Below are 21,870 nucleotides of genomic sequence, written 5' to 3' on the forward strand. Positions count from 1 at the left end.
TGCTTCAACCGCTGTGTCACCAGAACTCCTTACAGCTCCAGAGCTTAGTAGCTGTTTTACAGCTATAACCAAACTAGGAAAGATACCACTGATGATTTTCATTATCCACAGGCTATTAAATGGAGCATATTAATTTCATGTGGATGGGGCAGTGGTAGTTCAGTGCTGGAATTCTCTTTTTCCATGCTGGAGACCCTGGTTTGATTCCTGGTTGGTGCACTTCAACCACAGCCATGACCCTTTGTCAGTGGAGGCATGTTGGTTGCTGTGATGCTGAACATGTTTCCCCAGAGCTTCTAGACTAAGAAGAAAGGACTGGCAATCTCCTTCCAGAAATAAGCCAGTGGAAACCCTATGGATCACAGCAGTCCAGTCCACAGTCGATCAGAGGGACGCACAGGACTGGGCAGTGTTTCTTTCTGAGCGATTAAGGTCCATTCACCGAAGGTTGAGGGATGACTTGATGGGATCTGATAGCAGTGATTTAATGTGGGGTCTTTATTACCCTGTGGGATATACACTATTGTTAGTACGTACCAGAAATGCCTCATAGGGTTTTCTGGGTTGTAATCTTTATGGGAACTGATTGCCAAGTCTTTACCAAAGATGACAGAACCCCTAGGGTGCATTCTTCATGCATCCTGAACCCTTCTGGGAGACACCTGAGCTTAGCCCACAGTGCCAGCCATAGGCAAATACTGCTCTTGGTTCACACTGGGGCATGTTTAACCTGCTGACCATCATGTGGTACAGGCTTTATTTGACTAAGTGGAGTTTGAGTTTCAAAAGTTGTCAGAGGCCACTAGTACTCCTTCAGTAAATAAAGAGTACATGGGAAGACCACTTACTTCATTAACACTGATTTAAAAAAAAAAAACACCCTGAATTATTCACTGGAAAACTGCTGTCTATGGCCAAATTTACTTTCCGATTTGGTTTCTAATTTGCTTTTGATTGTGTTTTTAAAACTGCTTCCTCTTTCCAGGTTTAATGTGAACTTTAGATCTTACTGTTTGATAGGATGAGTCTTTCTTGGTATGATTTGCCTACCTGGGTCCAAAGGTTCAAATTGTTTTTTCTGAATGCCACCACCAAATTTTTAGGTGTTCTTAATGTTATCTAGAGACCTTAGTTCCTTGTCCATGGGTTGAAGGTCAGTTGACATTGAGAACATGGTGGGTGCATTCTTGCCCAAGAGCTGGGAGAACCAACCAGAATGTCCATAGTTTTGGGCTCCTGTTGGGTCCTGATGTACATACAGGCTTATCAGAAGACTGATGGTGTGTTTGTCTGTCAAGCTTTGGAGTGGGGGTACCTTGCCTTAATTTGAACAGAGAACTGCCTGAGGGATAGTTGTGAGGGGCAGAAGATAGAGCAGAGGTAAACATGCAGGTAAACATGCTGCCATGAGTGGGCATACACCCCGGGTCTGGCTGGGCGTTTTCCTTTGTTCCATCCACTGTTTACTGTTGGTGATACTGAGCCACTTACCTTTCTGAACTCCAATTTCTTCAAAGGGTTGTTGTTAGGATCAGATAGGAAATTTGATCTGTACTATACTAAGTAAAGGACTGAGAGGTACAAGAAGAGAAGGCTGTCTGTCCTACAGAAGCACAGAGTATTCTGGTAAAACTCACGGAATCCTTCCCCCTAGGTGCCCAGAGTGTCTCATCTAGGCTAGGGAACCGGGGTCAGTATGTGGGCCCTTGGAAAATGTGGCCATGATCACATATCCCTGATTATCTAAAATGTGAAAAAGACCAAGCTGGTTAATTTGATCTGTTTGGGGCATGAATTATGCCCTCCAAATAAAAATACGTCTCTCTGATGTTCTTTCCTCTTAGAAATCCCTTCCCTGTGACATATGCAAAGACGTCATCAATGCAGTTGGCAACATGTTGAAAGACAATGTCACTGAGGTGAGCTGCAGTGTGTAAGCCTGTGTGAGCGATGGCTACATACGTTGTTTCATTAAAAGGCTGTGACGCGGGTGCTAAAGAGGCATGGACAGGTCCAGGGGTTGACACACTTCTTCTGTAAGGGCTGGTAGTAAATGTTCTAGGCTTTATGGGCCACATACTATCTCTGATGAACATTCCTTTTTTTTTTCTTTTTTTAATGTAAACATCATTCTTTGTTCCAAACTGTACATAAACAGGCTGAAAGCCATAGTTTGCTGACTCCTAGACTGCTGTTAAATACTCGAGGTTAATTGGGATTTTCTGTTGCATACCAATAACTTTTAGGCCCATTTTTGCTCTCTCTGCTCTCAGTTCCCTGTGCCTTATTTTGAATTTGCATGTTTGCTTTTTGTCCAGTTGGTGGCGTAGAGCTGAGGCCAACCGTTAACCCTCTACCCCAGGTTGGCAGTTTTCCATCCTTTGGTTTCTGAGAGTTGCAGCGAGCCTCTTGCTCTCAGTCCATTTGTAAGAAAGCAGCCAATCCCAGTACTTACCCTCCCTTTGTGTCCTCTCTCAGGAAGAGATCCTTGAAAATTTGGAGAAGACCTGTGACTGGCTTCCTTCTCCAAACTTGTCTACCTCCTGCAAGCAGATAGTCCAGTCCTACTTACCGGTCATCTTGGACATGATCAAAGGAGAAACGGTACAAGATGGGAGAGTAGACTCTTTCCTTAAGGCGCTTCTTGGGGCCAGGGGCGGTTTCACATCAGGCTAGAGAGAGAGGATCCAAAGTCTGTTGATAGATTCTGATTCGTCAACAGCTCCTCACAACGGGTCTGACATCTGAGAAGACCCTGGCACAGCACAACACTCTGCTTGGGACTTTGGTGAAAGTCTGACTCTTCCAGGGCAGGAGGGTAGAAATGGGTTTTTACCCAAAATATGCTTTTCCAGGGCTGGTGAGGGTCCAGGAAGTGGGAACTTACAGAGTTGCTGGGGAAATGTAAACTTACAGATGCCAACTTGATAACTCATGTCAGATCCTTAACTGTCCTTTGAGCAGTTAACTTCATTCCTGTAATTTTATGCTAAATAATTCAGAGAATGTACTTGTGTACAAGAATGCTCATTTTTCATTCAACGTGTGTCTGTTGGTTACAAACCACATGCCTAAAGTTGGATATTTAGCAATGAACAAGCAGCCAACTTTGTAAAATCAGGGAAGGCTCCAAGAAGGAAGAGGTGTTGGAAAAACAGACAGCCAGTGGGGTGGGATTATCGCATGGTGGGACCAAGGTTTTGGCAAGGTAGTCTGGGGCCACATCATGTAGGGCCTTCTAGACCATGCTTAAGGATTCTGGGTGCAGCAGAAAGCCCTTGGAGGTTCTTAAAGAGGGAAATGATGTGACTGTTTTCTGGGTCCCCCTGATTTGGGCATTGTTCAAAGGCAAGCTGGTGGAACAGTTAGGAGGTTATTGTAGGTAAGTAAGATGTGATTGGGACAGTGGAGATGGATAGGTACAAATTCTGTTTTGGAGGAAAAGTACACTGGATTTACTGATGGAAGGATATAGCTGGGATAGGGAAGAGTTAAGCAAGTGGCAGTGGAACCATTGCCTGACATGCAGCTGCAGGAGGAGGTTGGGGCAGAGTGGAATCAAGATTTTCGTTTTGGCAGTGGTGGTCAGTTTGAGGTGTCAGGTGGGCATGTGGATGTGAGTCGTGGCACCAGTTCAGCAGTTGCTGTTCAGTTGATTCCAGCTCATGGTGACCCCGTGTGTATCATACTAGAGCTGTGCCCCAATAAGGTTTTCAGTGGGCTGATAATTTGGGAGTAGGTCACCAGGTCTTTCTTCTAAGGTGCCTTTGGTTGGACTCAAACCTCCAAACCTTTTGGTTGGCAGCCAACGGTTTTAACTGTTTATACTACCCAGGGACTCCTGAATCAGAGTAAGAGATAGTGTCAGCATATGGAAGGTATTTAAAACCAGTGGATGGAGAAAGACATAGAGAGGTACATGGGAAGTACAGACAACAAATATGAACCCTTTTGCATATACAGTACTGAGTTGTCAGTGAACGCAAACAGGGGTATATGGACGGATAGATAGGTAGACAGGCTAAACAATTAGGTATGTCTAAATGGGGAGTGTATCCAAGATCATATATAGGGTTGGCAGACAATGGTCCTATAAGTTTATGTGAATGATCAGAATTCCCAGGTGTATAGTAGAGCTGACAAGGGGCAAGGTTATGGTCATTGCTTGGTCACAGCCAGCTACCCAGAGGGACCAAGTAGTTGATCCTGCGGGCTTGGGACCATAGTCTCAGGGGACATCAAGCTCAATTGGCATAACATACTCTACAAAACATTGTTCCACCTCCTACTTTGGCGAGTAGTGACTGGGATTTTAAAAGCTAGCAAGCTGCCATCTAGATGCAACAATGGGTGTCTCCTCGTCAAGAAGAAAGAAGAAAAACAAATGAATGGAAACAATTAGTCCTAGCGACTGGTACACCATCTGATCTGCAACCTATACAACTATGAGACCAGAAGAACTAGATGGTGCCCGGCTACCGCTGTCATCCACTTGGAAGGGATGTATGAGATCCTGCATAGAGAGGGAGAACAATGTGGAACAAAACTCAAAATCATTTGGAGGCAAAAAAAAAAAAAAAAAAGAAGGTGGGGACCAGGTTTGCTGGTCCAATAGAGCCTGGTGAAACCACTGAGACTATGGCCCCTAGCTGCCCTTCAGGTCTGGGATTGAACCCACACCTGTGGTTTCCAGCCAAACAAAGAACAGGCAAGTGAGTTAAACATTTACCTCAAGTAGACACACACCCTGGAGAGAACAATCATGGGAGAAGGAAGGGCTGCTTATGCACAGGGAGACAGCTCAGGGCGCAGAAGAGTATGGAGGGATGGACACTGGGAAGAGGTAACCATGGGGAGGTGGGAGGGGAGCTGTTGCATTGTAAATTTTGGTCAATGACATGAGACAAAGTATATGTGAACTGCTGTATGAAAAGTGAATTTACTCTGTAAATCTTCACCCAAATCAAAGTAAAATTAAAAACAAAAAACCAGTGGATGCATTAGCTCATTGGGGTGTAGGGTGGGGTGACATGTAGGCTGAGAAAGGAAAGTAACTCAGAATTGCTGATACCCTCTTGCCCCAACCAGGCACGTTGAAGGTAGAGCCTGTGTGAACAGAGATAGTATTTTCATTCCTCCTCAAGCATACTGACCAGTTTGAACTTGAACAAAAACGTTTTATATTTTCTTCTTGTATCTAAGAAAAGGGACTAATTTGAAGCCAGGTAGCCTGTTTGGTGGTCCTGTGGCAAAGGGCTTTCAGCTGGACCCCTCTCCCCACAGAGTCGGCCTGAGGAGGTGTGCTCTGCTCTCATGTTCTGCCAGTCTCTCCAGAAGCACCTGGCTGAGTTGAATCACCAGAAACAGCTTGAGTCCAATAAGATCCCGGAACTGGATGTGTCCGAGGTGGTGGCTCCCTTCATGGCCAATATCCCCCTCCTCCTCTACCCTCAGGAGGGGCCCCACAACAAGCCTCAGCCGAAGGTAAGGCAGCAGGCCAGGCCACCAAGGGCCCTGCTTTTGGTGGGATTAGAGACACGAGATAAGGGGCAGTGAGGCCTGGCTCCAGTGTGCACGGTTCTTCAGCTGGTGGCCCAGCCCTGCGCTTGACTCTGTGGTTACATAGGCTAGGCTTCAGCGTTGTATTGTGGAAGGTCTAGAGAATGGGATCCCCACAATGACAATGGTTTTCTCCCCCCTTTCCTGTTATGTCTTACTAAAGTAAACGCTTAGTTGTTTTTAATCCCTTCAGTAATTGTAAAACCTGTAAAAACACATCTCTAAGAGCTGGTTTTGTAACTTACTCCCTGGTATTGTGATTGTGGGCATGTAAGGACATTTTCTTGGGAGTTTGAATCCTTTTAGTTGCTATAGGAGTTTGCAATATTTACGTCCTAACTGCCCGTCTCTTTAGGCTAACGGGGACGTCTGTCAGGACTGCATTCAGATGGTGACTGACGTCCAGAATGCTGTAAGGACCAACACTACCTTTGTTGAGGCCTTGGTGGAGCATGTCAAGGAGGAGTGTGACCGCCTGGGGCCTGGCATGGCTGACATGGTAAACCCTCTGGCCTCTTCAAGCATTGAGAGTATTCTGGACCAAGGAGACCATAGTGGGTGGACCTAGAAAACGAATCTGTCACTTTTTTTTTTTTTTAATTGTGATAAAAAAGAAAGTTTACAGAACACATTTGTTTCCCATGCAGCAGTTTATACACATTTGTTTTATGACATTGATTGCCAGTCCCCATAATGTAACAGCTCTTTTCCCACTTCTCCCTGTGGTTACCTTTCCCTGCCTCCTCCTTTGCTGTGCATTTCTGCCCTCTGAGCTGTCTCCCTGTGCAAATGCTGCCCTTCTGATCTCTCATTAACCCATCACTTCTTGAAGTACCATTTTAAGTTCTGACCTAACTAAAGTTAAGATCATTCATACAACTCCCTTGTCCTTTTTCCAGAAAGCATCCAGAATACGTGGTGGGCACTGAAAATACTTTGTTGGGAAATTGAATCTGGTTAGATAACAAAATCTGGGGGGACAATTAGAAAATGACTCTTGTGAAGATTTTTTTTTCCTTCCCGGTCACCATATGCATAAGAAATTCTAGAATGGCTTGTAACTCTGTTTTTAAGACTAGCCATTGTATGTGACCTGTATTCATAATTTCATGTTAGAAGGTGGTATGTCCCTGCAGCAAGCCAGGATTCTTATGCATGGGAAACTGGCAGGCTGGTTTGCAGGAGGTTCACCTGGGAGGCCTTCATTACCTTGCCAAGTGTTAGTCCTACAGACTCAGAAGCTTTGTTAACAGCTTAGGTGGTTTCATTTGTAGGAGACTATTCCATTAACCACATTTGTGAGATTGATGTGTAAAACCTAAATGCCCAGTTTAGTGCTTGACCACCCCCCCCCCAACCCTCTGCTAGACTGGAATGTGGGGAAGGTGGGTGTAATAGCTCCCTGGGCCTGGCACCCAGAGCAAGCTCAGTGTTTCCTCCTTTACTGGAGGGAATGGCTGGCTCTAGAGCTAAGGGTTCCCTTCCATTGGCATGTGCTCTTTAGAGATGTTAATACTTGAGAAGCTGAGAACCACTACAGTATCTTTTAGCTTTATTAAAGTATCTTTATTTGCATATTGCTGTTTTAAGTGCTTTCCCTGATTTAACCCTCTGTGAGGCTTACTACCTTTGGCTCCCTCCCTGTACAGACCTCCAAGGATAACAAGAGCTAATCTGTGTGGGGCTAAAGAGACTTTCATCTTTATAAAAATAGGCAGTTTTTAAAATGATTTTAACTTGGTTCTCTCAGGTTTAAACCTTAATCCAGACCAAGATTGTGTGAAAGATTTGAGCAGTAATTTCTAGCACTCTTATCGGGTAGCCACATGCCCTGTAAATGTTGACTCAGTAGTTTCTGGGACAAATGTGGCCATAAAATAGGAATATTGGAGGACATAATCTGTAAGATCCCTTTAAATGATCTTGAAAATGTTTCAAAACACTTATTGCACAGGTTTTCCTAGAATAAGTTACAGAATAACTGAATTGTCATTAAATCTTGTCCAGAGCAGACATTACCTAGTCCCGCTCTCAGAAACTTGCTTTATTGTCACGAGTCACTGGTAGAAATGCTGTGTGTGTGTGTGTGTGTGTGTTTGTGTGTGTTTTGCTTCAGTGATTAGTTGAACTAACAACCTTTTTTCTCTCTGCAGTGCAAGAACTATGTCAACCAGTATTCTGAAATTGCTATCCAGATGATGATGCATATGGTAGGTGGCGGGGGAAACCATTTGTCAGCCTTATTTTTTGTCTCAAACTTTATATTTTTGAGGAATTTTGAAAATGATGTGGATTAGTTTCCCTTTTTACCACAGGGTTAATGAGTTGGGCCAAAAGGAGCCCTCTCCGACCTGCAGACTCTCTCCCTTGCAATCTTGGTACCTAGCCTTTGCCAGGGGAGAGGCTAGAGCAGCCGGACCCCTCAGGTCTGCTGTGGTGGCTTCCTGGGGGTCTGTTTGCCTGTGCACATGTGAGCTGGCCGTCACATTTCCAGGATCTGGCTTTAGCCCTGGGACACATAGAAATTGTCTGCTGTGTAGCAAGCCTGAGTTTTGGAAGAAGATCCTGCCCCTAGAGCTGGCCCTGTGCACTGCAGTAGTGTTAGTGGTAGTCGCTGCTTACACCCACAACCCCAGCCTTACTTCTGATGCATCCAGGAGGTGGGGATGTTCCTTTGTTATCACAGTCAGAAAATATCGGTCCTCTTTCTTGCTTATGGGCTAGCTAGCCCCATGCAGAAAACTGTGTACAGAGCAGGCATTCTGAAGCCAGCCATGCATCAAAAAAAAAAAAATACACTGGCCTCTTTAGGCCAAGGCTGACAAATGTGGTTTCTCTCAGCAAAAGCTTACGTGACCAGAAGTCCTTAAGTTCTCAAGAGTTCAAGTGGCCGTCTGGACCTGAGGGAGTAGGAGGTTACACCTTCAATCCTTCAGTTTTTTCTCTAACCCAGGGGTCAGAACTAGCCTAACTACATGTTTTTGTAAATAAAGTTTTATTAGAACATAGCCATGCCCATTCGTTCAGCACAGTTGAGCAGTTGCTACAGAGACCTTATTTTAGGCCCACAAAGCCTAAAATATTTGCAGAAAAGGTGTAGTGACCCCTGGCCTAATCACAAGGAACTATGGTGGCACAGTGGTTAAAGTATTCAGAAGATTGGCCGTTTGAACTACCAGCCGTTTTTCAGGAGAAAGATGAGGTAGTCTTCTGTGAAGATTTACAGACTGCCTTTGGGCAGTTCTGCTCTGCCCTGTTGGGTTGCTGGGAGTCAGAATTGACTCAGTGGCAGTGGATTTGAGTTTGTTTGCTCTAACTACTGAAGTAATCCATCTAGGCACAATGGAGTTTATTTTGGATTATTACTCACAGTTTTTAGAACAAAGTATGTTCAAAAAGTTTAAAGACAGCTTAAAAAACATAAATATATATATACATATATATATATACATACATACACATACACATATATGCCTTATCTAGGTAAAAAGAAGCCTTTGATGTGGCTTAATTTAGTTAAGTGCTTCCTTATAGTTAACTTCTCATTATAAAGGTTATACTGTATAGAGATTTTAGGATAATAATTCCCAAAGCAAAAATCATTTAAACTAAAAAAAGCCAAACTCACTGTCATCAAGTCAATTCTGACTCATAGCAACCCCCATTGGCAGTAAATCTTTATGGAAGTAGATTACCCAGTCTTCGTTCTGAGGAGTGGCTGGTGGGTTTCAACCACCAACCTTCTGATTAGCAATCGAATGCCTTAGGCACTACACCACCAGAGCTCTATCAATGGGTCATATTTCAGATACCATTTTGTAGTTTGCAGCTTGCTTCCCCCTCCTTTGCCTAAAAATATATTGCTAATTATTCTAAATAATCTCTGACAAACTTTTTTTGAGTGGCTGCATAATATTCCACGCTGTGGATGGGACATAATTTATGTAGCTAATCCCCTATCATTTGCTGCTTCAGTAGTTTGCCTTTGGGATAGAAGACATGGGCATTGTTCCAGCCAAGGGTATATGCATATCCCTGTTTTTGTCTTTAGTGTAGGTAACTGGGACTGAATGGCTTCAAAGGGAAGCCAGATTTTAAAGCGTTTGATTATATTGTCACATCCTCCTTCCTGGCTGACATTTGGTGCCTTGGGGTAGGTTGCCTTGAGGCCTGGGACAGTGGAGACCCCGTGTGTCTTTTATGTAACTGTGACACTCACTCCTTGTTTGGGCAGCCCTGTGTCTCCTGTTTTGCTGCCTGTTATTATGCTGTGGGAAAGGTCTTGCAGGTGTGGTAGAGTCAGGCCTCTGAGGATGGAGACCCCTTCTTAAGAGTGGTGTTTCCGGGGTGGGGGGCCTGCTTTCTGGTGTACCGAGCATGACTTGGTGGCCTTGGTCTGTCAGGAACATGGGGATGGTGCATACCACCTGGGCCCAGAGTAGTTTTCAGGACTCCTTTGTCCATACAACAGTTGGACCAGGTAGGTTGCTTACACCTCACTGTCAGGGGGTTTTCCCTAAACTGCTTTGTGACCTCCTTATACGTGGTTAACTGAGTGTTGTTATTTTAATTTTTCTTAACTGTTGTGTCCTTTCCTTTCTCTTATTTTCCCCTCCGATTTCCTGTTTTTTTGTTCTCAACAGCAGGATCAGGTATGTGACCGGGGGATTTGCTTGTCGTAGTGGTCTGCTGCTTTTCTTAGTTATTTTGTTCATCTTGTTTTCGTCTGGTGGCATGATTAGCTCTGACAGATACAAGGACTGATGAGGAAAGGCAGGGTCCCTCCCTCTGTGCTTATAAGCTGCAGGGAGTGTCTACATCTCTTCCCTGTGATCTGGAACTCTAGATGTTGGGGTTTCACCTCCTCTTCAGGGGGCAGATAACTAAGCTAGCAGAGCCTTGTGCTCTTGTCAAAGTTCATGGTCAATGCACCACATGCCTGTGTGGTGAGGGGAACTGTGGGTGGCCCCAGAGGGAGCCTAAGCTTTCTCGAGTAGAGGCCTGACTTCAGTGGGACACCTTGTGTCTGTCACAACAAGTGAGCCTTGCATGCCTTTAGTCCTGTACCTAGAAATGCTTCTGCTGCATGAGCAAGTAATTTGCAAACAACGGGGAGTCTGGTCCCCTGTCTGTCAGATCCAGAGAGTTGGAAACAATCTCTTGATTGTGGCTTCTGACCCGCTGGGGTGATGGGGTGATCTGTGGGATTGGGAGCCATACCAGACCACTTGATAACCAGGCAATCAGCTCATAACAGAAAAGAAGCCTGTGGACACTGCCTGCTCCTCCCCCTGATGAACGCTTAACGGAGCCACAGGGTCAGCTCTCCCATTTGGGGGCCACACTGAGCATTGTCCCCTTCTGAGCACCATCAGTTTATAGACTTTCCCAAGATCTCTTAAGCTCTAAAGGGAGAAGACTTGGGGTAGAATAACTGCATTTTTACCTGGGCCTCCTCTCCTGAAGGGTCTCCCTGCAGTAGAACAAAGCTGATTCTGAAACTAAGCAGCTATACCCGTTTCTGAATCTTAGTGTCTTTTTTCCTAAAACACTTGCTGTATCTTCCACCCCAGTTTGGTTGTTTTTCCTCTCTCATTCTTTGGGCATATCAAAGACAGGGTAACTTCTTAGACTCCCCAATTCTATTTCGTTTTAGAGCCTTCTGGGTGTTAACAAGAGGAACCATGGCCATGGTCTAGCTCTTACCCCTCTACAGGTCTCACTTTTAGTGACGCTGTTCCATTGCTTTATGGTTTGGTGGCGGGAGGCAAATGCCTTCAGACCCAGAGCTATGCACCAGTCGCTTTTGATTTACAAAGTATACAGTGTGTGTATACTTTTCTCTCTTGGCCATCATCACAGTATAATGGTCCCCATGCTACCCAAACTATCTAGTTCTCTGATTTGGTGTCTGGATGGTGAAAGGGGATTAGTCTGGGGACCTTGTGAATTACAGTGACTCATTGAGTTGGAAGAATTGGGGTTTAAGTGTACTGTGTGTGTGTGATTGTGAACATTGAATGTGGTTTTTAAAAGTCATCATTTTTTCCTTAATGTATCAGTGAACTAGTCCTGCCTCTGGAATTGGCTGTTAGTTTATGGGGATAGTATTTCACCCCCTTGAAAGGTCATATACCTTACTTCCTATACTATAGAGAGGGAGCCAGGTCAACTGATACCAGGTTCTGGAGCAGATCAGCTGTTCTTGAAGATTCCAGTTGCCTGTTACAGGTGCTGAGGAGTTTTGCCTCCTTAGGATGCCACTGGCTGGGGACAGACACTGGTTCTTTCTGAGCTCCCTCCTCCAGGAGTAGCATGTGTACTGCCCCCTTAAATTTAAGATGGACTCTGCCCAGCTGGTGGGGAGTAGGTCCCTAGCCCCCCACCTTTGTAGAGAGTGTGGTGAGAGGAGGTGAGGCAGGGGCCTGTACCTGATGGATTTCACGTGTTCTTCTCAGCAACCCAGGGAGATCTGTGCCTTGGTTGGGTTCTGTGACGAGGTGAAGGAGATGCCCATGAAGACTCTGATTCCTGCCAAGGTGGCCACGGAGAATGTCATCCCTGCCGTGGAACTGGTGGAGCCCGCTAAGGTACGAGGTGTCACTGCCGTGTCCTGCATGGCTGATGCAGTCCTTATTCTGACCGCAGAGGTGTCTGCTGTCCTACCGCCCCCAGTGTGTCACATCCCATAGTCCGTTTTTGGTCGCCTCCCTGGTTCCTGAATGTATTTGAGTTTAAACCTCTGTCATATGGCCACCACCATACCAGTGCAGCCCCCCAGAGTTCTTTGAAAACTTTTTATTCCCTTGGTTATAAACCTGGCTGCTCATGGGATCACTCTGTAGCATGCCATTCAAGGTGCTCTTTTAATGTGCAGCTCCAGCCTAACCTTTCAGGTATACTTTCTAGGTCCTTCCCCATACTGCAGCCATTGTAAACATTTGACATTCCAGGACACCCCCCTGAGCTTGGGCCTCTGTAGGATTGCTGTCTGTAGGTATATGTATATAGGTATATGTGTATATGTATATATATGTATATATTGTTTTCCTTCACTTGTAAAAATCCTTCTTTCCATACTTAATTTGTGTTCAGCACATCTTGTGGGCCAGGTACTGTTTCAGGGGTTGAAGCCACAGTGACAAACAAAGTGATGACCCTGTGCTCATGGGACTTGCATTGTGGTTCCTCAGGGCCCAGGCTGACATCTTCTCACATGACACACATAACTCGTTCCAGAACCCCATTTCACCTGACAGCTACATGTCTCATCTCCCTCTGCTCTGTTTTCTGTCTGCTTGTGCAGTGTGTTACCCATGGGAAGGGCTAAGGTGTCTGATGGAGTCAGTCAGTACTGCCACCTGCTCCCTCCTAAGTCAAGATGCTCACAGGCCCAGATCCTTCATATTGACATAGTCGATGGCCAGGTGCAGAATTACACTTGAAGCTGCACTGCCCAGAGCAGTAGCCGTTAGCTGCATGTGGCCACTTAAATTAATTAAAATGACATGAGATTAAAAATTAATTTCTTTAGTTATAGTAGCCACATTTCATGTGCTCAGTAGACACATGTGGCTGGCAACGCCATATTGGACAGTGCGGGTGGGGAATACTGCCATCACCACAGGAACTGCTGCGGAGCGGAGCTAGAAGAGCAGAGTAGGGGCTAATGAGACTTGAGAAACCCAGGAGCAGACCTCAGAGGTGTGTTTGAAACTCTTTTAAATAGTTTTAGAATCCTTCACTCTGTTCACCCACCCTGTACCCCAGAATGTATATGAATGATTATAACTGAACAGAGTAATCATGTGGACAGTTCTGGGGGAACTGTTTCTGTCTCAAAGTAAGAAGTTCTGTTTTTAAGGTGGGGGGTGGCGGTGGTAGAGGATTGGGTCACGGATAGGTGCCCCACTATGTAAAACACATTAGGGAGTGGCATTTGGACGTTGGAAGGAAGCCACAAGTCATTTGAATTCACTGGGGCTCTGTGTGACTATAACTGGCTAACCTTCAAGGGAGTAGGACCTAGGAGTGAGGTCTCCACACTAAAGTCTTCCTGTACCCTCCACAGAAGGAACTGGTCCCGGCAAAGGCTGGCGTGTCCTGCGAGGTGTGTGAGTACTTGGTGAAGGAAGTGGTCAAGCTCATTGACAACAACAGGACCGAGGTATGTGGACTGGCCTGCCCTCCCTCTCACGGGCATGCCCCTCTCCTGTCCTTGAGCCAAAATGTCCTAGTGGAAGAATCTAACAGAACAGGTGGGTTTGGCTCTTGCTGGTGTTAGACATCTGCCTGGAAATATCTACAACCATTTTCCCAGCTTTTATTTATTTAAAAAGTATTTCATTGTGTTTTTGGTGAAAGTTTACACAGCAGTTAGGTTCCCATTTGACAGTTTCCACACAGATTGTTAGGTGACGTTAGGTGTGTTTATCACACTGTCAGCATTCTCTTTAACTGGGTTCAGTTTGTCCCCTTTCTAGGACTCTAGTTTCCTTGACCCTTTATCTTCTTGTCTTTGCTTTTGAGTCATTGTTGACCTTCTGGTCTCACACCGATGGTGATTAAGTAGGGCACAAATCTCACAGGTAGTACCCTTATTCTGTGTGCCTCTCTGCTGTGTCACCGAGAGGCATCACTGGATAGGCTCAGTTCTCGGCTTTAAGTGTCTCGTGGCAGTCGTCTCAGAGAGTCCCCTGTTCTCTACTCCTCCTGTTTGTTGTTTTTAAATAAGATAAGTTTGTTCTGTGTTTTTCTGCCGTTCTGTCTGGGACCAACTATTGTGACCCCAGTCGAAACAGTCTGTGGTGGTAGTTGGGCACCATCTAGTTCTTTTGATCTTGGGGTAGATGAGGTTGTGACCCATGTCGAGTTGTTTGCTCTTTATGCTTTTGGTTACCTTCTTATTGTTTTGCTCCTGGTGAGTGGAGACCTGTAGCTGTGTCTTAGGTGGCTGCTCGAAAGGTTTTGAGACCCTAGACCGACTCACTTGACTAGGGTGCAGGTCATGATTTTGTGAACTGTGTTATTGCCAGTTGACTGAGTTGTTCCATAAGACTATGGTCCTAAGCCTTCAAACCCAGAAAACCACTATTGGAAGGTGTTTGGTTATATCTGAGGAGTATCTGTATTTGTGTCTTCAATAAATATGTGTGTCTGCACTCTCGTATTTGTATTTATATATACCTAAAGAGGAGTTCTGGTGGCATAGTGGTTCAGGCATTTGTCTGTTAACCAGAAGGTCATTGGTTCAAACCTATCAGCTGCTCCATTGGAGAAAGATGAGACAGTGTGCTTCCGTAAAGATTGATAGACTTCAAAACCCTATGGGCAATTCAACTCTGTCTATAGGGTTGCTGTGAGTCAGAATCTCCTCAATGGCCATGGGTTTGGTTTTTTTCATAGATACTTGTATCTGTTCTCACCTATCTACACATTTGTCCTTACTGTATACCAATTTGGCTCTACCATCCATATGTGCTCAAATCCTCATTTTTACTTTGGTTGTGCTATATGCTTAGTACATCCATTTGATTCCACTTTTCCCATCACCCAAAATAACTACTCTTTATTATACAAAAAATATGCCCTCCTTTTCCAAAACCACTAGTGGACATGTGTATCTGTTCTATTCTTGTCTATTTATTATTTTCTTATAAATTAACTATTCTGCTTATGAAAGAGGGATCATGTAATAATATTTGTCTTACATACTTTTTCCACTTAGCATTATGCCCTCGAGGTCCATACATGTTACAATATATTTTGTGGAGTTGTTCTTCATGGTTGCATAGTACTCCATTGTATGTATGTACCACAATTTGCTTATCCATTCATCCATTGATGGACGCTTCGGTTATTTCTATTTATTTAGTGTTGTGAATAAAGTGGTGGTGAATATAGATGTGCGTATGTCTGTTCGTGTCATTATTTTTAGGCCTCTAGGGTATATACCCAAGAGTGAGATTGCTAGATCATAGGGTAGTTCTATTTCTAGTTTTTTTGAGAACGTGCCATATTGTTCTCCATAGTGGCTGTACCACTTTACAGTCCCACCAACAAAGGATAAGGATTCCAATCTCTTCACGTTCTCACCAACGTTTATTGTCATATGTTTTTTCATCAGTGCCATTTTAGCTGGGGGTGAAATAGTATTTCATTGTAGTTTTGATTTGCATCTGACAGATGGAGCTCTGGTAGCATAGTGCCTAAGACACTTGACTGCTAACCAGAAGACTGGTGGTTCAAACCCACCAGCCACTCCTTGGAAGAAAGGTTGGGCAATCTACTTCCATAGAGTGATACCACCTCAAACCCAAGAAGGGGTTGCTATGAGTCAGGTCTAAGTCCACAACACGTAACAACAATGACTAGTGATCATGAACATCTTTTCATAGGTTTATTGGCTGCTTGGATGTCCTCTTTGGTGAAGTATCTGTTCATGTCTTTTGCCCATTTTGTGATTGGGTTGTTTGTTTTTTATTGTTGAATTGTTGCAGTTTTCTATAGATTTTAGAAATTGGACCCTTACCAGTTTTGATATGTTGTGTTCTCATTTGATTCTGGAATTATTTCACTTTGAATTTCTTCTATGACCCAATAGTTTTTAGTAGTATATTATTTAATTTCTATGTATTTATTTATTTTTCCTTGTTGTTGATTTCTAGTTTCAAACCGTTACTGTCGAAGAATACGCTTTGTATGATTTCAGTGTTTTTAAATTTGTTGAAACGTATTTTGTGTCCAGCATATGATCTATTCTGGAGAATTATTTCTGTGTGCTGGAGAAGAATGTGTATTGTGGTGATGCTGGGTGGAGTGTTCTGTATATGATTATTGGGTCTAGTTGGCTTATGGTTTTATTTAAGTTCTTAATGTTCTGTAGTGATCATCTTTTTTTAAATTTATTTTTATGGTGATTTGGGTCAAAGTTTACAGAGCAAATTCATTTTCCATTCAGTAGTTCATACACAGTTTGTTTACTGACATTACTGCACTCCCCACAGTATAATAGCTCTCTTCTCACTTCTTCCCTGTGGTTACCTTTTCCCAGTGTCCATCTTTCCTATGCATTCTTGCCTTCTGATCTTGCCTATCATCCTGCACAAGTGCTGTCCTTCTGATCTTCTGTGGTTGATTGTTCTAAGGAGTGTACCTAGCTGGTGTAATTGTACTTATTTCTTATAAACTTGATGTTGAATTGTTTGTGGGATTTAATTACTAAGTTTATTCCCTGATAATACCATGTAATTGGTCCCTATGGTTGCTCATGTTGTTTGTGTGGAGAGCTTTTCCTCTTATTCCACCCCTTCCTCCTAAGTACGTAAAAACAAATCATTAATCCTCTGGCCTCACCGTGGAGTAATACTTGTGGAGCTGGTCTAGTGGTAGCAGATTCCCAGAGCTGCTGTTTGTTTGGGAACATTTTGATTCCCTCTTTGTTTTTGAATGACAGCTTTTGCTGGGTGGGGAATTCTTGGTTGATAATTGTTTCCTTTTAGTATTTTATGTACATCACTCCATTGTCTTCTGGCTTCTGTCTTCTGGGGGAGAAATCTGCATTGATTCTTAAGAAAGCCCGTTGGTGTGTTATATTTTGTTTTTCTCTTAACTTTCACAGTTCCCTGTTGTTGGTTTTTAAGAATTTTATCAAGATACGGTGTGAAGTTGATCTTTTTTGTGTCTCTTCTAATTGGGGTTTGTGTAGCTTCCTGTATTTGCAAGCTTGGTTCTCTGTTATGACCTGGAAAATTCTCTGATTATCTTTTGGGAAATCATTTCTATGCCTTTATTGCTATTCTGGTGCTGTGAGATTCCAGCTATTCTAATGTTACATTTCTTAATTGAATTCTGTATTTCCTTTTGGGTTTGTTTGGTTTTCTTTATTCCTTTGTCTTATTTCTCTTGAGACTTGTTAAGTTCAGTTATTTGTCTTTGAGTTCATTCTGTCTTCTGTTTTGACTCTCTTATTGTTTCTTTAGCTTTTTCTAGTTCAGTTGTTTTAGTCTTCAGTTTTGTAGTTGTCTTTGGCTTTTATTTTTGGTGTTTGTTTTCAGTTTCCACGTTGAATCTTTCCTGAGCTCTATGCTTATGTTTTCTGTGTGCTTTTTTGTTTTCTTTAAACATACTTAATACTGTAGTCTAATAACAGTCAGTTGTTTGTGTTATTTTGGGTGAGAAGTTTCCTCTTCTTCATGTATTATTTTTGACTAGTCCTTATTCTCTTACAGTTGTGTGTGTTTTACTATCTTCTGTTGAACTTGAGCCATATTGTTACCTTTTTTTAAAAACTTTAAATTTTATATTCTTATTTTTGTGAGAAATTTTTCTGATTGGGTGCCCTGGTGGCACAAGGTACTGTGGTCTTGCACCCACCAGCTGTTCCACAAGACAAAAATGTGGCAGTCCACCTTTACAAAGACTTACTGCCCTGGGAACACCACAGAGCAACTGGGCTCAGCTTCACAGGATCACGTGAATCAGAATCAATCCAGTGTCAGAAGGCTTGGCATCTTCTCTTGAGAACCACCAGAGGGCACTCTGATCCTTAGGATTTTTTTTCTTTTTTTCCCCCAGTGCTGATTCAGGAGTTCTGGATTCTTAATCTTTGGAATTCCGTACATGTGCTGGGGGCAGGGTTAGCTTTCCATAGATGCTAACAAGAGCAGTGGGGCTCAACTTTCTTGGGGCAGAGGTAGTCTATATCTTTCCCTCATGCACACCCTACGTAAGCTCTCCCACGGTGTCCGGCTGTGGGCCATTTCCCTGTGTCGTGTGCCCCATCAGTTGGAAGGATTCCCCTCACCCTGCTGCCCTTGGTGTTTCTCCCAGGCCTGGTGCCTGTGTGTGCCAGGCCTCAGTGAGATTCAACAGCACTCACTCACAGCGCCACGTCTCCTTTCACCTGGCCCCAGTCGTGTGGCCCACGAACTCCCATGGCCACTTGGTGTCACCTTAAAGAAAATCAGGCTCCAGCTTCCTCACATTAGCTCCTTGTTCGTGTTCCCTGCTTGAGGTGTTACCCAGCCCCTCCCCCACATGGCTTTGATGGAGGTGGGTAGGTTCTGCCAGCTTCTGTGCCGTCCCCGCTCCTCCTCTCTCCTGCTTCTGGGTCACCGTGACTCTCCAGCACCTCAGCTGCCACCCACAGTTCTGAGATCTCAGTCTCAGCTGCAGGGGAAATAAATGGAAGCCCCCCACTCACTCCACCTTCTTGCTCCACCTCCTCCTCCCCAGCTTTTGGAAGGTGCTTTCCACCAGCCAGCCCCTCTGGGCTAGGTTGGAGCAGGCCATTCTGCCCTGTTTTGTGGCTCTAGTCTTTTGAGGAGGAAGCAATACCTTGCTGTTGGCTGGCTTCTTAGTATTTTCAGACTCTCTCCCACCCCTGGTCCCCTTCCCAACTTCTCACATGATCCTGGCTTGACTTGCAGGTAGAAATAATGAACGCTTTGAAGAAAGTGTGTTCAAAACTGCCCACGTCCATGTCCGAAGAGTGCCAAGAGGTGGTGGACATGTACGGCAGTTCCATCCTGTCCATCCTCCTGCAGGAGGTCAGCCCTGAGCTGGTGTGTGGCATGCTCCACCTCTGCTCCTCCCAGGGGCTGCCAGCTCTGACGGGTGAGCCCAGCAGGCTGGGGGGATGGGGCGGCGGAGGTGTGGGGCCTTGGGAGGCTTTGCTGGCACTGAGCCTGCACACTCTTTGTAGCACATGTGACTCAGGTGAAGGATGGCGGCTTCTGTGAGGTGTGTAAGAAGCTGGTTAACTACTTGGATCACAACCTGGAGAAGAACAGCACCAAGCAGGAGATCCTGGCTGCTCTTGAGAAAGGCTGCAGCTTCCTGCCCGACCCTTACCAGAAGCAGGTATGTCCAGGGCTGCTTGACACCCAGATATCTGAGCAGGCTTGGGGCTTGCAGACTGGGAGAGCTAGAGCTCCCTGATGGAACTCCCCAGTGTAGATTTTGAGGGAAAACTAGCTATTTCTGCCTCTGGGCACAGAGTCCATTGAGGTAAGCTGTTGACTCAGGTCGAGCCACTGGGAGAAAATAACACAGCAGCTAGTGAGGCTGCAGGTAGGGGAGTGAGGTGGACAGCTGGGAGGGGCCACCTCAGGGCCCACTGGGCTTCAGGGATTCTGAAGTTAGAGCATATCCAGGTCCCTTCCCAGCCCATTATGCCCCGCTCACCTTGGGCATGCCTAGACATGAACCCTTGTCCCTATTTTAACAGTGTGATCAGTTTGTGACCCAGTATGAACCTGTGCTGATAGAGATCCTGGTGGAGGTGATGGACCCTTCCTTCGTGTGCCTGGTAAGCTTTGTGCCAGGTGGTGGGTGTGACCTGTGAGACGCTGCTTGGGTCCTGGATGGGTTCTTGATTGTTCTGGGATTTTCTGACCACGGGGCAGTCTTGGGGCGGGGTTTGAATGACCTGTGGGAGAGCACTAGGGCTCCAGGCCCATCACATTACTCACAGCCCTGGAAGACAGAGCCTTGGCTCTACCTGCTTCTGGAAGTTCTGAAAAGGATTGGTTGAACAGCTCAAATTCTTCTTTTGCCCTTTTCTCACCATATAGAAGGTGGGAGCCTGCCCTAAAGCCAATAAGCCTCTTTTGGGAACTGAGAAGTGTGTCTGGGGTCCTAGCTACTGGTGCCAGAACATGGAGACTGCAGGCCAGTGCAACGTAAGTAGCTCAGCGCTGCTCCACAGCTGCTTTTGTGTAGAGCAGCTCTGCATTTGGCTCCTGCCCCCTTGACCGCTGGCTTTAACAGGAGCCTTAGTGACGAGCCTTCTCTCCTGCCTCTGTATAGGTGAGAAAGCTGAGGCCCAGGGAGGGGAGTAGGCTTACTCATGGCTGTCCAGCTAAGGGTTAGCAAAGACGGGATTGGGGGAATCTGGGTTGGGGATACCTCCCCTTCCTGGCTTCAGGTCCTATGTGACATTGTCAGAATTGCCTGAGGTCACCCACAGGAATTGCTCAAAGCCTGGTGGACTCACTGGCTGGACCCTTGCACACATCTTTTTGTCTCTTGGGTATGTTTGCCCTGGCTGGAGCCCACTTAGATCTTCCCCTGCCAGCTAGCCAGAGCTCTTGAATGGCAACGCGGGCCTGGCTGTCATGGAACTGTCCTGCTGGGCGGCTGTCAGTTGGGTGGTCATGCTGCTTGTCTTGGTGGAGAGGTTTGCACAGGCCCCTGTTGCTTAAAGTTCCTTTGCGTAACTTTTTCTTCCTCACCGGAGTTCCTGTGACCAGTAGGGGCTGAGTATACTCCTGTTAGGGGAGGTTGCATCACCTGCGGTCTCAGGCCACTGCAGGGGAAGGGCTGGAGAGGCCACACCCTGGCCCCAGCCAGCTCCTTCCTGCAGCCAGGTCCTAGCTGTCTGTGTCTCACCCCACCCCCAACGTCGTCAGTGTTGGGGCTAGTTTTTGCTGCTTCTCCGGAGTGGGTAAACATGTCTGTCCTCCACTTTTCAAGGCCTAGCTGGTGTGTGCCTCTGACCATTGGGTGAGGAGGGGATGCCTTGGGGGCCTCTGTGCAGCCTACCTAGCAGGGTGTTGGGATTAGATGAAGGGATCCTGGGCCCCACCTGCATGGGTGTTCTTCTGCAAAACACGTAAGGGCTTTGTATCTGCCACTGTTGACTCTTGTCCTAAAAGCCCCCAAACCCTGGTTGACCAAATGTTCCCAGGTTTCAAATGAGACACTATCCTGGATCCTCAGGGTCTTGTGCCATTTGGCTGACCTAGGGCAAGATAATGGGTCCTGCTTCTGGGTAATGTCTTACTGATGGGCAAAAATAGCCTGTCACCTGAAGACTAAAGCCTGTTTCCTCTTTCCCCTCAGGCTGTCGAGCACTGCAAACGTCACGTGTGGAACTAGAAGGAATATTCCATCTGAGAAATGTTCGATGCTGAGAAACTACAGCATCTTTTCCTACTTGTGTAGCTGGGGAATGAACACACACATCTATTGATTTTGTTTGAAAAATAGGCTCCCCTCCCCTCACCCCGTTCTTAAGTTCCTTCTTGTAACATTGCTGTCAATGGGGGTGGCGCCTACTTGCCACTGACACACAGCTTCAGTGTCCCTTCTCTCTGTTAGACAATGACATAAATCGCGCTCTGGGGATCTTGTAGCCTGCCTTTGCATGGTGCCCGTGTGGAGAAGGAGGGTCACTTGGCGCTGGCTTGAGCCAGCGCTTCTTACAGAAAACCATCCACCCTTTTTGGACAAGGGCTTTGTTCTGAGCCTGGACAGGTGCTTGGACACGGGTGGGCTTGGGCTTTCTGAGGCCTCCACCCATACTAA

General features: G+C 45.5%; 1 protein-coding gene across 1 annotated transcript in view; it reads left to right on the plus strand.

The window, feature by feature from the left end:
- LOC103196836 (prosaposin) overlaps positions 1–21,441 on the plus strand; it is a 41,448-nt gene extending 20,007 nt beyond the window's left edge. The window contains exons 3-15 of the mRNA XM_042780916.1: positions 1,845–1,919; positions 2,479–2,604; positions 5,284–5,484; positions 5,915–6,058; positions 7,713–7,769; positions 10,203–10,211; positions 12,018–12,149; positions 13,631–13,726; positions 18,990–19,176; positions 19,265–19,422; positions 19,790–19,870; positions 20,136–20,243; positions 21,406–21,441. Of these exons, the coding sequence (XP_042636850.1) occupies positions 1,845–1,919; positions 2,479–2,604; positions 5,284–5,484; positions 5,915–6,058; positions 7,713–7,769; positions 10,203–10,211; positions 12,018–12,149; positions 13,631–13,726; positions 18,990–19,176; positions 19,265–19,422; positions 19,790–19,870; positions 20,136–20,243; positions 21,406–21,441 (1,410 nt within the window). The remainder of the gene's footprint in view (positions 1–1,844; positions 1,920–2,478; positions 2,605–5,283; positions 5,485–5,914; positions 6,059–7,712; positions 7,770–10,202; positions 10,212–12,017; positions 12,150–13,630; positions 13,727–18,989; positions 19,177–19,264; positions 19,423–19,789; positions 19,871–20,135; positions 20,244–21,405) is intronic.
- The last annotated feature ends 429 nt before the right edge of the window (positions 21,442–21,870 follow it).

The sequence above is a fragment of the Orycteropus afer genome, unplaced genomic scaffold, assembly GCF_000298275.1.
Source record: "Orycteropus afer afer isolate SDZICR_OR568_19922 unplaced genomic scaffold, OryAfe1.0 scaffold00070, whole genome shotgun sequence".
NCBI lineage: Eukaryota > Metazoa > Chordata > Mammalia > Tubulidentata > Orycteropodidae > Orycteropus > Orycteropus afer.